The following is a 13,942-nucleotide window of genomic DNA, read 5'->3' as shown; positions in this document are numbered from 1 at the left end:
CTTTCTTTCTCCTTCTTCAATCCTGTGCTTTTCTAATCAATACCAGATTCATTTCAAGCTAGAACATTCTCTATTTCTTGAATATCAAGTGAAATTCTCGTGGTGAGAATTAGATCATATTACCCGACAATGATAAATCTTGGTAAAATATTTTAGGCGTTTATTTAAAATTTTATAAAGTTTAAACAAAAAAATTTAAAAATTTTGAGATTTAATGAAAATTTTTAGATAAATATGGAGTGAATACAATATAATATTTGTTTAAAGACTTTTTGACAATGAATGCTATACCTCTATATACACAATGCTCTAACCCAATACATCAAGGGATGACAATAAATCTCTTAACCACTAAGGTCGTTTGGTTGATGCTATTTATTTTAAACACATTAAAATATCATTTATATTTATGTCTCAAGTACAAATTTATTTTTTTCATTTTTTTAATAGTCTGATGTGCTTACATTGTAATACATGTTTAAAAAAATAACCTCTTTATAACGCTCACACACTCTATAAATGTAGCTTTTCAAACTCGAAATCTCTAGAATTCAAATACACATTTATTATTAAAAAAGTATTCAATGTATCTTATAATCATTTTTAAATTTTAACCTATAATCAAAATTTTATGATACCATCCCTTATGTATGCAAATTGTCCCCACCTAAGTTAACAATATATATATATATATATATGTTATTAGTGGGTGAGTGTGTTTTCATATAGTCTCTTAGTAAAGCAAAGATGACGAAAGGAAAAGAAAAAGTGAGAGATGAGGCTGCCACCAAACCTTCAGTTCTCTCCAACATATCTCAACGTCCAACACTTCCAAGGCTACCATCGAGGAATAGGTACAAGTTTTATGAGTTAAATTTCCTGCTTATAGATTAGAGACACCTTTTCCTTACAAGTTTTCTATTTCTTGTTTGTAGATTTCTCACTTTTTCTGATGAACAACGGTGGTACAAATAAAATCTCTCTTTTAATTTTAACTTATTACAAAATTCTTATTATTTTTCTTTTCTTCATTCCTTTCGCATGATATAAAATATTAATTTTCTCGGATTTTTGTTTGCATGCAACCAAGTGTCGAGGAGGAACATACTTTTGATGAAGAACATAACAATGAGGTGAAAAATGTTCATTATTTCTCTTAAATCTTATCATCAGATCATTATCCTATGCAACTCGCACAAAATTTAATAATATCGAATTATATAATTGTTATTACATTGTTGATTTATTATTAATAATGTTTTGAATTAGTATTTCTCTTTCAGTGAGAAGAATTTATTAACTTGAAAAAATTAGTGAATATATATATGACCGTTATCACGTTTTGATTGATTATTAACGATATTTCAAATTAGTATTTCTGTTTTTTCACTGCATACATTCAGTTTGATAACAATAAAATCGAATGATTAGATTCGAATCTTTTCTTCAAATGTTATATATGTATATATATTCTTTTAATTAGGAGAAATTATTAATTTGCATAGAATAATTAGCCAGATAATTTTTTCATAGATTGTAACTTACCACGACTAGCGGTATGAACATCTTCTGATAAGGCAAATATTAATTCAGGTGTTGAGGAGAGAGCTTCAGATAATGCACCGAATGGTACTGGCAATGCTCAAGACAAAACGGTATTGTGTTCCTATTTTAGATATAACAAATTCTTCCAAGTTTTCATTAAAAAAATCAGTTTTAATTTGAATTTTGAAGGAATAATAACAAATTAAAATTTATAAAAAGGAATTTAGTATAAGGCACATAGCTAATAATTAATTGATTTGATATTATTTCAGATGGAAGCCCTTCGCTGGTGCTTGATGGGTGTTGTAGATCAATCAAAAGCAGAATTTTTCGGTCTTTAATATTATGCATGTAACAATGAAATAGAATTCTTATTTCCGAAATATATCAGTGTGTTTTGTTCTTACCAGTGATCCATCTGCTTAATTCAGATTTAATTTTATATTATAAATTTCAATAATTTAAATTCTATCATTTTTTATATATATGATATTTGAGTAAGTAACGGGAGAATTTTTCTCATTCATTTAGAATTTGGTAGGAATCTGGGCTCGGTTATGAAATGATTATACTTTTATTTAATTATCAAATATAAAGAGATTGTATGGGGGAAATTAATTTGGTAATTGATTATAATTAGAAAATTAATTTGCCAGATTTTCGAAACTATAAAATATTGGGAGACCCACAGTTTAGTATGTTCTTATCCAACAAATTAAACGGACATTAACCAGATTGATTCAAATTAATTATAGCCAGCTCAGCTAATATTATTTATTTGTGCTTCAAAAGACACAATCTGAGCTGGCCAACAGAGGGGATTTGGTGGCTTTAGTCAATACCCTCACAGTAAGCAGATTTAATTTGACTTCCATATTAAGCCAAATTATTGAAAGTTAGAATGCTAATACAGACAAGGAATCTGGTTACAATGTGAAACTGACACTTCTTGTAATAAGTTTCTTTTGTTAGACGAGCAGTGAAGACGGTCAGAACTGCCATTGATGAGCTAAGAGAAACCTGAAGCAAACGGTTAAGGCATAGGAGAGGAAGTTGAAAGGAGAGAGAGAAGAAACAATTCTGTATTATTGATTTTAGTAGTGTGTTTACAAAAGCCCTTAATCTTGCCCAATATGAGGCATCATATTTATACAGCCCACTAGGGGTCTAACAACCCAAACTAACTTAAACGGTTAGCAACAATATATGCATTCTAATATTCTCCTGGTTCCCTATTAGAATACTCTGTCTATATTCGCAGTAGCTGACGAGGAATTTCTGGGTTTTTTTCTTCTTCTAGGAGAGGTACTTTCAGGAGTTTCCACCGGCAACATAACCAACCTTAGTGTCGGCCGCTGTTGTCTGCCTCTATCTTCTCTTTCCTCGCTGATGATGATAGCACGATTTTCTTGTCCCACCAGCATTTCATTCTATTTGGTGTTGAGCTTTTCTATGGAATGGCTTCTATGGAGAGGCAGGCATGCCGACGGCCAAGGCAGCGATTCAGCCTGATTATCTTGGTGACTTGTCCCGACCTTTCCCCGGGGAAAGCAGATTAACTTTGTTCATAGGCTTTGTTGTGGAGTGAGCTTGTAATGGGTTCCTCTGGGCCTCTAACTCTATTGTTCTATCTTTGGGGCCTTGAGCCCTTTCTGAACTTGTTTTTTTCTTCTTCTTCTTCTAGTTAAATGAAATAATCTTATTAAAAAAAAAAACTGTAACGAGTAAAATTATATGTCAGTTTTTGCAAGCATAAAAAAAACTGCATGTGATTAATTTAGATGTAATTTGACTAGAATAGGATTTGACAACGATAGAAATTACGTACGTAATCAATTATAGTGATTTTTAAACTTTTTTATTCATTTTTAATTAATGGAACTTATTAAATTTTATACAACTATACGTCAAATAAATCTTAAATGTAATTATCATAATAATTATATTTTATTGAAATTACTCTATAATAATCAAACATACTATGAGTGTTGTTTGACCTTAGCTTCGAATTAAAATATTTGGATTATACTTGTAACTTAGGCTTAAATTTTCATTACTACATAGACCTTCAAATTTCAATGAAATTAGAAATTAAAATTTAGAAGTTTTAGTGATTATCCATAATTCTAGTGTACTACAAAATAGATTAGTTATGTTGTGTATATTAGTCATGATAATGAGGTAATGTTGTAGGAACTTAAATTTTTATCTTTGATTGTATACGAATTTTGATGCTAACATGATGCGTAATTGAATATTTGAATATATTTTATGTCATGAAAATTCAAGTGAACGACGGGAGCTCAAAGCATAAAAGAAAAGAGTAAAAGGAAAGCTTATGGTGTTTGATAATTGTTGATGTGTTTTGTAAAGTTTTAATTAGGTGAATGAAATTGGATTGTTTGATACACGATGTGTATATGTCTAGGTGTGTTATTCTATATTGGTAACGTGTAGATATTATATAAAATTCAAGTCAAGTATCCGAGGTATATAAACCAACTTTGAATGTGTTAATTGAAGCTAGGACTTATCTAACATTATCCAAAGTTATTGTGTGCAATATTTTTATTAACACTTCAAAGTATACGATGGTTAATAATCTAAATATTCGAGTTCTGTAGCTGTATTAAGAGCACAGGAGACTTTATTAAAGAGTATGTGGACAAACTTGTATTCAATTTCTTGAAGTTTTTTATTAAACAGCAATTAAACAAGAAATAGTATTGGATGGTAGGAAGCCATTACTTAGAAGTTGGTGTTGTTGATTGCTAATTTAGAAGCAAGGCATGCGTCCACAGCTTCAGCAACAGTGAGGAAAATGCAATCGGCTCCAATTTTCTCCACAAGTTTCGATAGCTTTAGCTTGTGGATCACTTGCCACCTCAAATTTACAATTGCCAACTGCGGAAAAAGATTATATCTTAAAAATTATGTAATTCCAGGGATAGGTATAAAGATTACAATCTCGATCGTTGAGCTTACTTTTATGCCTCGTGAAACCAGATTGGTGTGCAGTTCTTCGAGTGCCAGAATTCCAGAAGTGTCAATGTTCAGCACATCTGCCACAAAGGAGACATACTCTAAAATTGTCTCCCTTTTTGTCCCTTTGTTTTGTAAACTGTAAGATGGTTATTTAAACTCACTGGTCATGTCGAGGATTAAGATTTGAACTCTGTCGTTTCCAGTTTCTTCTGCTCCATTCTCATCTTCTGTCACTAACCTTGTTATCCTGAAACAGCGAAATGCGATGTTATGTGGGAGGGGAAAGGTTTCCACACAGGGTTCGGACTGATTTAGCAAACTAATAGTTTACTTTCTTTCACCGGTGAGTTACAGTTGCATTCATACCTTTCTCTGAGGAAATTAGCATTGGCAAAGCAAAGTAAGCTAGAGTTGATGCCAAGTGTCAATAATCCTGGAGTTTTACTGGCCATGGGATATTGATCCACTTCACAAAACATATTTGTCCTTGGAAGTCTTCCAAGTTGTCCAACGGCTGGTCCAATGGATTGCAACAATAACTTGAGAAATGAGATAGCTACCTGCAATTTATACAATATGATTCCTCTCCCATTTTACATGCAATTGTGAGAATTTCTCCATTATAATTTCAAACTGTACAAAATTATGTTTTATTTATTTATGTCTTTTATTGTTGTCATTATAGATAGATCGAAGGGTTGATAGTCATCTCTCTTGAAAGTTTAAAATTATCGTATATTTTTTTAAAAAAAAATTCTATGTATTTTCTATTAATAATCTATTTTCACCCCTTAAAATTTTATAAATTTATTTTCTTCTAAAATTTTAAAAGATCGTCTCCTAATATAAAATCTTGTATTTGTCTCTACATTATCCTACAAGCAAGTGGGGTTGGATGCAATTGTGATCCACTCACTAGGATAGCAGGGATAAAACAGTTGTAACATGTGGGCAACAGGGCACTATGCCCCGGGGTCCATAAATCTTTAGAAGGAAACCAATAATAATTGGTTTCTACGGGGTGGGATGAAATATTTTGACTTTTTGTGTATGTAATTTTATGGAGGAATATGAAGCTTAATTATATGAGATGGAACCACAAGCTGGTCACACGTGAGTTTCAATTTGAACAATGCTTGAAATAACATATCATAGTATTCACATATGTTTTCGTTATATATTCTATTCAGCAGTGAAAAAAAGTGACAAGAAATTACCGCGACTATAAGACCAGTCTCCACTGATTTAAACAAAACTCCGACAAAGGCACCGAGACAAGCTAGGAAATCTAGTTTGTCAACTTTCCAGATATTGCAAGCTTCATCGATGTCAATGAGTCCAGGAAGTGCAGACAAGATGATGGAAGCAAGGATGGCGACGGGGGTGTAATAAAGTAGCCTCGTAAACAACTCTAATGACAACACCACTGTAATGGCCATCACAATATTTGACACAACGGTTCGGCATCCTGCGCTGAAATTCACTGCAGTCCTTGAAAATGAACCTGCCAATATACATTATTATTAGAAAAAACAATTTATATATGACCAGAAAATGTAATTTAATTTATGGGATTCGGTTAATTACCAGTTGCAACATAGCAGGAAGTTAGAGATCCTGCAAGGTTCATGAAACCCATGGCCATCATTTCCTTGTTACCGTCTAAATGGTATCCTTTGATTGAAGCAAATGATCGGCCAACAGCTATGGCTTCCTGAGATGAATATGTTTTAATGCTGCTGCCTTAAACAATCTAAAGATAAAACAAACAAGGAGATTGATGGTAAATACGCACGGTGAGGGCAACAACGGCAGAAATCAACCCAATCTTGGCTGCTTCTGCAACATGTGGGCCGTTGAATTGTAGTTGATGGACTGAGCTTGGATTGAGGCCTCCTTTTATGTGTTTTACAATCTTCACCCCGTGCTTGTCAGCTTTTGTTAAATATACAACCAGGGTGGATAATATAACTGACAAAAGAGGAGCTATCGCCGGGAACCAGAAGAGCTTTTTGTTTCGTCTTCCCTGAAACCAGTTAGGATTGTTTTTGAGATTTACTGATGAAACAAAAGTTGTTACTTTAATGGGGGAAACCCAGAATTTTGATTACGTACGATGAACCTGGCGACTAGGAGGAATACCAGGAAGGAGCAGCCCAGGACGAAATTCAGAGGGTACCACTGTTTAAAGAAAGAAATAAAGCAAAAGACTTTAGCAATCATATATACTGAAATGATGGGTGCAAAATTGATTTCTTTGGGAACTTACTTCACGTGGAACTGATTTGGAAACCGAGCTCAAAACTGATACGACATCGTTTTTGCTTGTGAAGTGACTCAGTCCAAATAGTCCCTTGAGTTGCTGAAGGCCTATGACGATGGCTGCACCCGCCATGAATCCCACAATTGCAGCATGTGAAAGAAAATCCACCAGGAACCCCAATCTGCAAAACAGCAAATCCTTTTAAGAGAAGAACATGTGTTTTGATCATTAAAAAGGGAAAAAGAAATCCAAAGATTTCACTACCTAAACAACCCCAATATGGCTTGGAAAGTTCCGGTAAAGAATGTCACAGTGAACACTAGCTTTGTGTACCCAATGGAGTCTACCGCAGGATCCACCAGGCTGGGCAACTTGGAAGATAGCAGCATTGAAACCACTGCTACTGGTCCAATAGCTATCTCTCTTGAGCTGCCCATTAACGCATAAATAAGAGGTGGGACGACGCTTGTGTCTAGATTAAACAACCCCAAAACACAAATTTATCAATGTTAACTGAAGAGTGAGCTGATAACACAAATATATCTGAAACTTCAAGTTGCTTACATAGGCCATATTGAGGATCAAGTTTCGCTATATTAGCATATCCAATACTCTGCAAAAAGAGGCACAGTCAGTAATGTGAAAGCAAAGAGTGACTTTGAAGAGACTATCATGTTCATGTACCTGAGGAATGCTAAGGCTTGCAAGTGTTAAGCCCGCCATTAAATCATGTTTAAACATTGAAGCCTTGTAAGTCCTTCCCCAGCTGAGGATTGGAAATAAAGCTTGGAAGAAGGATATGGCACGTTTCCCCTTGGTCGTCGAAGAGGAATGGTTTCGTCCATGAGTAGAGAAACTTCCTTTGACTGAACCAACAAGTTCCCACCATAAACTAGGAGGCTCAGGTGAATTAATCAACCACTGGGCTCTCTCGGTTCGACTGCTATCCTCCAGGTCTAGCTGCTGCTGCTGCGGCGGCGGCGGCTGAGCCTCCATAGTGTTAGGCAAGGAACCCCTGATTGTTTGAAGTGTTTGGGTGAACTCTCTCTCTATCTCTCTTAGCTATTATATAACATCATCGTAGCTGCCGCTGGTGATATATAAACACCCTCGGTATTGGAATATAACCATCAGAGACGTGCAGGGACGAAGCTCCCCTTATGGCCCACGGCTCGTAACACGTTAAAATTTATATATTCGATATAATTTTGATTTAATAATATTTTGATTGATGTAAAAATAAATATTTAAATTTAAAAAATATAAAAAATTTATTAAATATTTAATTAAGTAGGGGTCGAACTAAATAATAATAAGTTTGTGTTCTCAAATTTTTGGTCTAATTACAATTTAAGTTATTGTAAGTTTAAATATTAGACAAATTAAAAGTTATCTTTTGAGTTTTGATTTTTTTTTAATTTAAGGTTAATACAAGGTAATATTTGCACAAAAAATTTAAACTATTTGACAATGAACGCTCATACCCCTACACAAGTGCTTGAACTCGTGACCTTAAGGATAACAACAATCCCTTAATCACTGAGGTCACTTGGTTCATACTGAATTTCGAATTTAAATACCTAATAAGTCTTTATATTTTTCTTAAATTGTCTAATATTTCAGCCATTGACAATATTTAATTATAGATCCGTCCTTGGAGACCCGTATGAAATTTATTACAAATTTTTAAACATAATATACAAAATCTGCGCTTGTAAAATGAGGTTTTCCTTCGGGTCTTTCTTTTTTATGCAATTTTGCATTTCATGTGACAAATTAGCACCACCTTTGTTTCATGAGGATCATAGCTCCTCATTGTGATGGAACGACAATCTTATTTTGCTCAGTGACTAAATTTGAACAATAAATTGCAGATTATGGATACAAACAAACAACATTGTTGGAGATGAATTTAACTCTATAAAGAATTAAAATGCTCCAAGATTACTCAACCATGTGTCATTCCCAATGTCGATCTTCATTCCATTTCCTAGGTTCTAGGAGATTCCTTCCATCACGTCCTTCATACCATACTAATTCCCGACCAGATGCTCGAACATCCACGCCGCATAACTGAAGCTGGTAGTGGATTAAACAGTTTGTATTTCGTCCATAATCTTACCAAAAAAAATTAAAAACTCAACTAAAAAATTCAAACAAATTATAGATACGGACGAACATTATCGTTGATAATGAAAGATAAGCAATATTGACACTAACATAAAAGTATGTATAACAATAATAGTTCGTTATAAAATAACATTATCACAATTTAATAGTGTCTTATCTTCGATTATTGCGAGTATTTATCAATATTCAACTTAAAGATTCAAAGCAAATATAAAGTAGTGGAATAATCAAATAAACATCATGTATGTTTAAAGAGATAGCATCAAAATTAATAAAAATAATAATAATAATAATAAATACGTATTGCAAAAATAGATAAAAAAAATCGTGTTAAAAAACCTCCTTTATATGTATTATACATTCACAAAGACGTCATAATTGAAATGATCTGACAAGAAACCGTTGGGGTCTAGGTCAATGGGTGATTGTTTAAAATTTTATCCAAATTCATTTGGCACCTAACAAATAGAGGAATATTTGAACTAATTGGGACACTGCAAATGGTCATAAAATGAATTGTGGTGCTCCAGTTATTGCTTGTCAATTTGAGGAGTACATCAGATCATCTGTCACAAGTTCCACTTCAACCATCAACTCCATTAAACAGTTCGGATTTGAGGAATTTCATTTTAGCACAATTACATTTTAAAGGGGTATACTTCCTATTTTATATCCATTTATCTGTGTTTCTCTGCGTTAATTATTTAATTAGTTTTTAATAAAATTACAGTTAATGTTATGTATTTGTTTTTGTTTTTGTCACTTATTTTTAATATTGATGGTTGATCTAATGAAAAAGTTATCCAGTAACAGTTTTAGTTTCTAAAATTTATACATTTTATCAATTTATTCTTAATTTGAAATAATATGATAAATCTTTAATTTTTTTTTATCAATTTAATTTTTATTGTAGTTTGAAATATTAAATAATTTAATCTGAATTGATAGAGCTTATAAATTTAGAGACTACAATATTATTATACAATGTTACACCATTTCTTTATAATTCAACTTTCAAAAATAAAATATTTAAATTTTTTTTAGATGAGGACGGTAATGAAATGAGACAGATCGTAAGTTACTCGAGTTTGATTCGGTCAGAATTAAGTCGATACTTGAATCAGTTGGATTCGAATTGAGCTCGAAGTCGACTCAAGTTCTTAACGAACCAAAACTAACTACTTGATATTCGACTCGAAAATTTTGTGAACAACTCAAAAAATAATGTATTAAATTTTGAAATTTTAAATTAAATTATTAAAAATATTAACATTTATATAATATAAAACTTTTATATACATAAAGTTCATATTCGAGTTCGAGTAATATTTGAACTTGACTGGACTCTTCTAGTCCTAACCCCACGATATCTCGGTCGGTCACTGTAATTAATGATTTGATTAGATTTATTAAGGAAATTTAGATGGAACATCTACTAGTTGAAATTGGGTGGTTCTGTTGTACGACAGTCTAAATATACGGTTAAGAAAAAGTTTTATAAAAAAATATTAATATTTTTTAATATTTTCGATAAAGTGCTACTTTAACACATTATTTTTTTTTTACCGAAAATTTTGATTTCACTACCTAATTTCTGGTAGGAAAAAACAAAGTTAGGTAATATTAACATTTTCGATAGAAAAAATAATGTTTTATGTAGCGTTTTATCAGAAATGTTAAATATTTTAGGTAGTGTTTAATATTAACATTTTTAATAAAAAAAATTATATTTTAGATAATATTTTACTAAAAATATTAAAAAATATTAATATTTTCGATGACATTTTTTTATCGTATATTAATGATGTCGTGCTTAAACGTGCCGTTAAAATTGGAAAGCAAAAACCAGTACAAAAATAAAGTGAAATGGAGGATATTGGGTTTCTGCCACCCTGGCCCACTCCACTTGATCTAAAAGGAATCTTTGAAAATTATAATAAAACAACCCAACCTCATTTCTATCAAACATTTGGACCAGCTCTCCCCAAAACCCTATGTATCTTTTTTGTAGTTTTTCTATTATTATATAAAGGGGGATTATATAAAATCGAAATTGATAGGAAATTTCTTTGTATAAAGTTGATTATCTTTGTTGTTTTTATTTCATTTTTATAAATGTATGATCATTCGATTTAAAAAATATAATTCGTAATTATTTTCATTTTATTTTAATAAAAATATGATCACTAAAACGTTTATTTTCATTAATTTAATGGCATGACAGGTTAATTAAAGAATTTAATTTTTACTTTAATTACTTAACTTTAAATAAAATATTAATTATGAACTATTTTATAAATTCACAGTATGCTAGGGACAAACTTCTAATTTACACTTTTTTAATATATTTTCTCCCCCAACCCCCATCTTTTTGTGCCACACCCCTTGAGCTTGAACCAGCACTGCCATGTCCATGAAAACTTGGTGTACCTCATCTCCTCTCCAAATCGTTCACTCTATCATGTCTTTCTTGAACCTCATTGATCGTGTCCAAAATTCTTCCTCTTCCTTATTCTTGAATAACTTTTTGCAAGAATTTCATACTCTCCCCTGCAGAATGTTAACACAAAACAAGTTCCCAAATGTTGTTCATATGTTCTCTTGCACAAGAAATGCAATGCAGCTTTCTCAAACACCCCATGCTTTATACTTACGATTTGTAAGTTCCAATTGTTAATTACACATATAAAAGAATTTCAATCTATCTATATATGTTTGCAAAATTTCCAGATTGCAGCCAAATTTTCCATACAACTATTTCACCAGTAATCACTTAGCTTAGCTTATCATCGATTAACCAATTGAAAAGGATTTGATTTTTTGTCAGAATCTCGTAAAAGAATATGAACTTTATGGAATGAAAAAGCAAATTCTCTTTAATAAAGCTTCATATGTACCAAAAAGGGTGAACTAACCTGTTGAAATAAAACGATCAAGAGTCTTCATATGGGTTTTCTCGAAAACCGTAAAATATCTTCTCTGAACAGTATCTCTGGACGAGATCCTCTGCCTCAATTCATTGAAACTTTCCATAGAATCTTTCAACTTCTTTCTCAACCCGTTCGCTACCGAAGTCCTCGTCCGGTCCAATGAAATACGCTTAGGGGTTGGGATTTTTTAAGGCTCCGCCGTGATCTGATAGCTCGAAGCAGAACGAGTGGCGGTGGTGGATTGTTCAGCTCAGGGAATTGGGAGGGAAGGGCGGTGGAAGAGCAAGAAAGGGGTGTGCGGCGGCGCAAGTGGGGAAGCTAGGGTAGAAGAAAAGTATATTAAAAAAAAGGGTAAATTAGAACTTTGTCCTTAAATACTTTGAATTTATAAAATGATCCCTCGTTAGAATTTTATATGAAATTAAAATAAAAATTAAATTTTTTTACTATCGTACCACGTCATCAAACTAAACAGAATTAAATATTTCAGCGACCATATCTTAATTAAAACAAAACGAAAGTGGTTACAAATTATGTTTTCTGAATCCAATGACTATACTTTTATAAAAATGAAATAAAAGTGACCAATTTTATAGTTTACTCAATTTCTTTATCAAAATACTAAGAATCAACAAAACTCACGAGATAATGTTGTTGGAATAATTAATTCACGAGATAATGTTTTTGTCGAAACGATTTTTCCTTAAAAGGTGAAAAAATTGAGATTTTGAAAACCACATCAATTTTTAACTTATCTCTTTCAATTGATTTTTAATTTAAAAACAAATGCGATTTAAAAACCTCTCGTTTCGAAAATTTTGAAATTCTTTTTACGTTAAAAAAAAATATATTGTTCAAAGAGTAGCCACCAATCTTTGATTAGGGTGTGATTGGGCACCCAAAAATATTTTGTTATTTTAAATAAAAATTAATTTTAATTAAAACAACAAATTAAGGTATGCGTTACCAAAATCTAAGTTCGGGAGTCGGTTACGTGCGGGGAAGGATTAGCACCCCCACAACGCCCTAAAACGGTACCTAGTTGATTAATTAATGTCTTTGCAATGAATTTTACAAATTCTAATTTAATTTGATTTTTGATCCCATAAAACAAAAATGTAAATTTAAAAACATAAAGCACTCAAAATAATTAAATTAAAAATAACCAAGTCGTTTTAGAAAGATAAAGAATGTTCGATTATTTACAAATATCGAGACCAGATCTTAAAAATTATAACAACCTTTTCTCGATAAATTTAAATAAACGAACATTTCCTTTTCTTTCGTTCCAAAATTTTAGGTGACGAATCAATTTTTTTTGTTTCACTTTCGGGATACACTTTTAATTTAAAATAGTCAAAACGACCCTCTAATCAGTTAAGACAGGCCACTCGAAACGATTTTAAATTAAAAGGGTATTACCCTTAGTCCGATTATGTAATAGGTCGAGTTATGCGCGTGAGGCTATCATGCAAATTATGCAAAAAGTGGATGTCATGCCAAATTTAATTAAACAACATTAAAAGTATCATACAATGTGACATGAAAAAATTATATACATATGTTTTAATTAAAAATCATAAATTATGCATATTGACATATTATGAACACATGTGACCTAAATACAAAAACAAAATCATAACATGCTAAACTATAAATTTAAAAAATGTATATATACATGTTAAAATAAGGACTAAATTTAAAAAATGTAAAATTCAGCATACTACATAAATTCAAACCATTTTAACATGAAGGTTCAGACCCTAAGTTGTTAATAAACCATAAGCATGCATAGGACTGAAATAAAAGAACATAAAACAACATATCAAATACATAAACTATACGAAGTACAAACAAATAAATTAGCCTAATCTAATGTAAACTAAAAGGAAATGAAGCGTAAATTAAAAATACATATGTATATATCACTAATTAAAACAAGGGTTAAAACGAAAATGCTTAAGTTATGAGGGCCTAAACCTAATATATCCTTAAGGTCACGGTGGCTAACAATAATTAACCCTAAAGTTTTAATATATAACCTAACTAAAATTAAACATAATCTAATGTAAACTAAACTTACAGCCGC

At 31.7% G+C, this 13,942-nt stretch overlaps 1 protein-coding gene across 1 annotated transcript; it reads right to left on the bottom strand.

Annotated features, from left to right (window-relative positions):
* Positions 1-4,224: 4,224 nt before the first annotated feature.
* LOC120180121 (low affinity sulfate transporter 3-like) lies at positions 4,225-7,888 on the bottom strand. Its single transcript, XM_039185514.1, has 12 exons — positions 7,478-7,888; positions 7,358-7,406; positions 7,058-7,265; positions 6,800-6,974; positions 6,646-6,711; positions 6,326-6,556; positions 6,118-6,244; positions 5,748-6,034; positions 4,897-5,090; positions 4,692-4,777; positions 4,531-4,607; positions 4,225-4,449 (listed from the first exon to the last, which is right to left on the bottom strand). The coding sequence occupies exons 1-12, from the start codon at positions 7,787-7,789 to the stop codon at positions 4,294-4,296; spliced, it is 1,968 nt and encodes a 655-aa protein (XP_039041445.1). The 5' UTR covers positions 7,790-7,888; the 3' UTR covers positions 4,225-4,293.
* Between the last annotated feature and the right edge of the window lie 6,054 nt (positions 7,889-13,942).

This window comes from Hibiscus syriacus, unplaced genomic scaffold, assembly GCF_006381635.1.
Source record: "Hibiscus syriacus cultivar Baekdansim isolate YM2019G1 unplaced genomic scaffold, ASM638163v2 tig00112491_pilon, whole genome shotgun sequence".
Lineage (NCBI taxonomy): Eukaryota > Viridiplantae > Streptophyta > Magnoliopsida > Malvales > Malvaceae > Hibiscus > Hibiscus syriacus.
The sequence above is the reverse complement of the archived record's forward strand: the minus strand, read 5'-3'. Positions and strand labels throughout refer to the sequence as shown.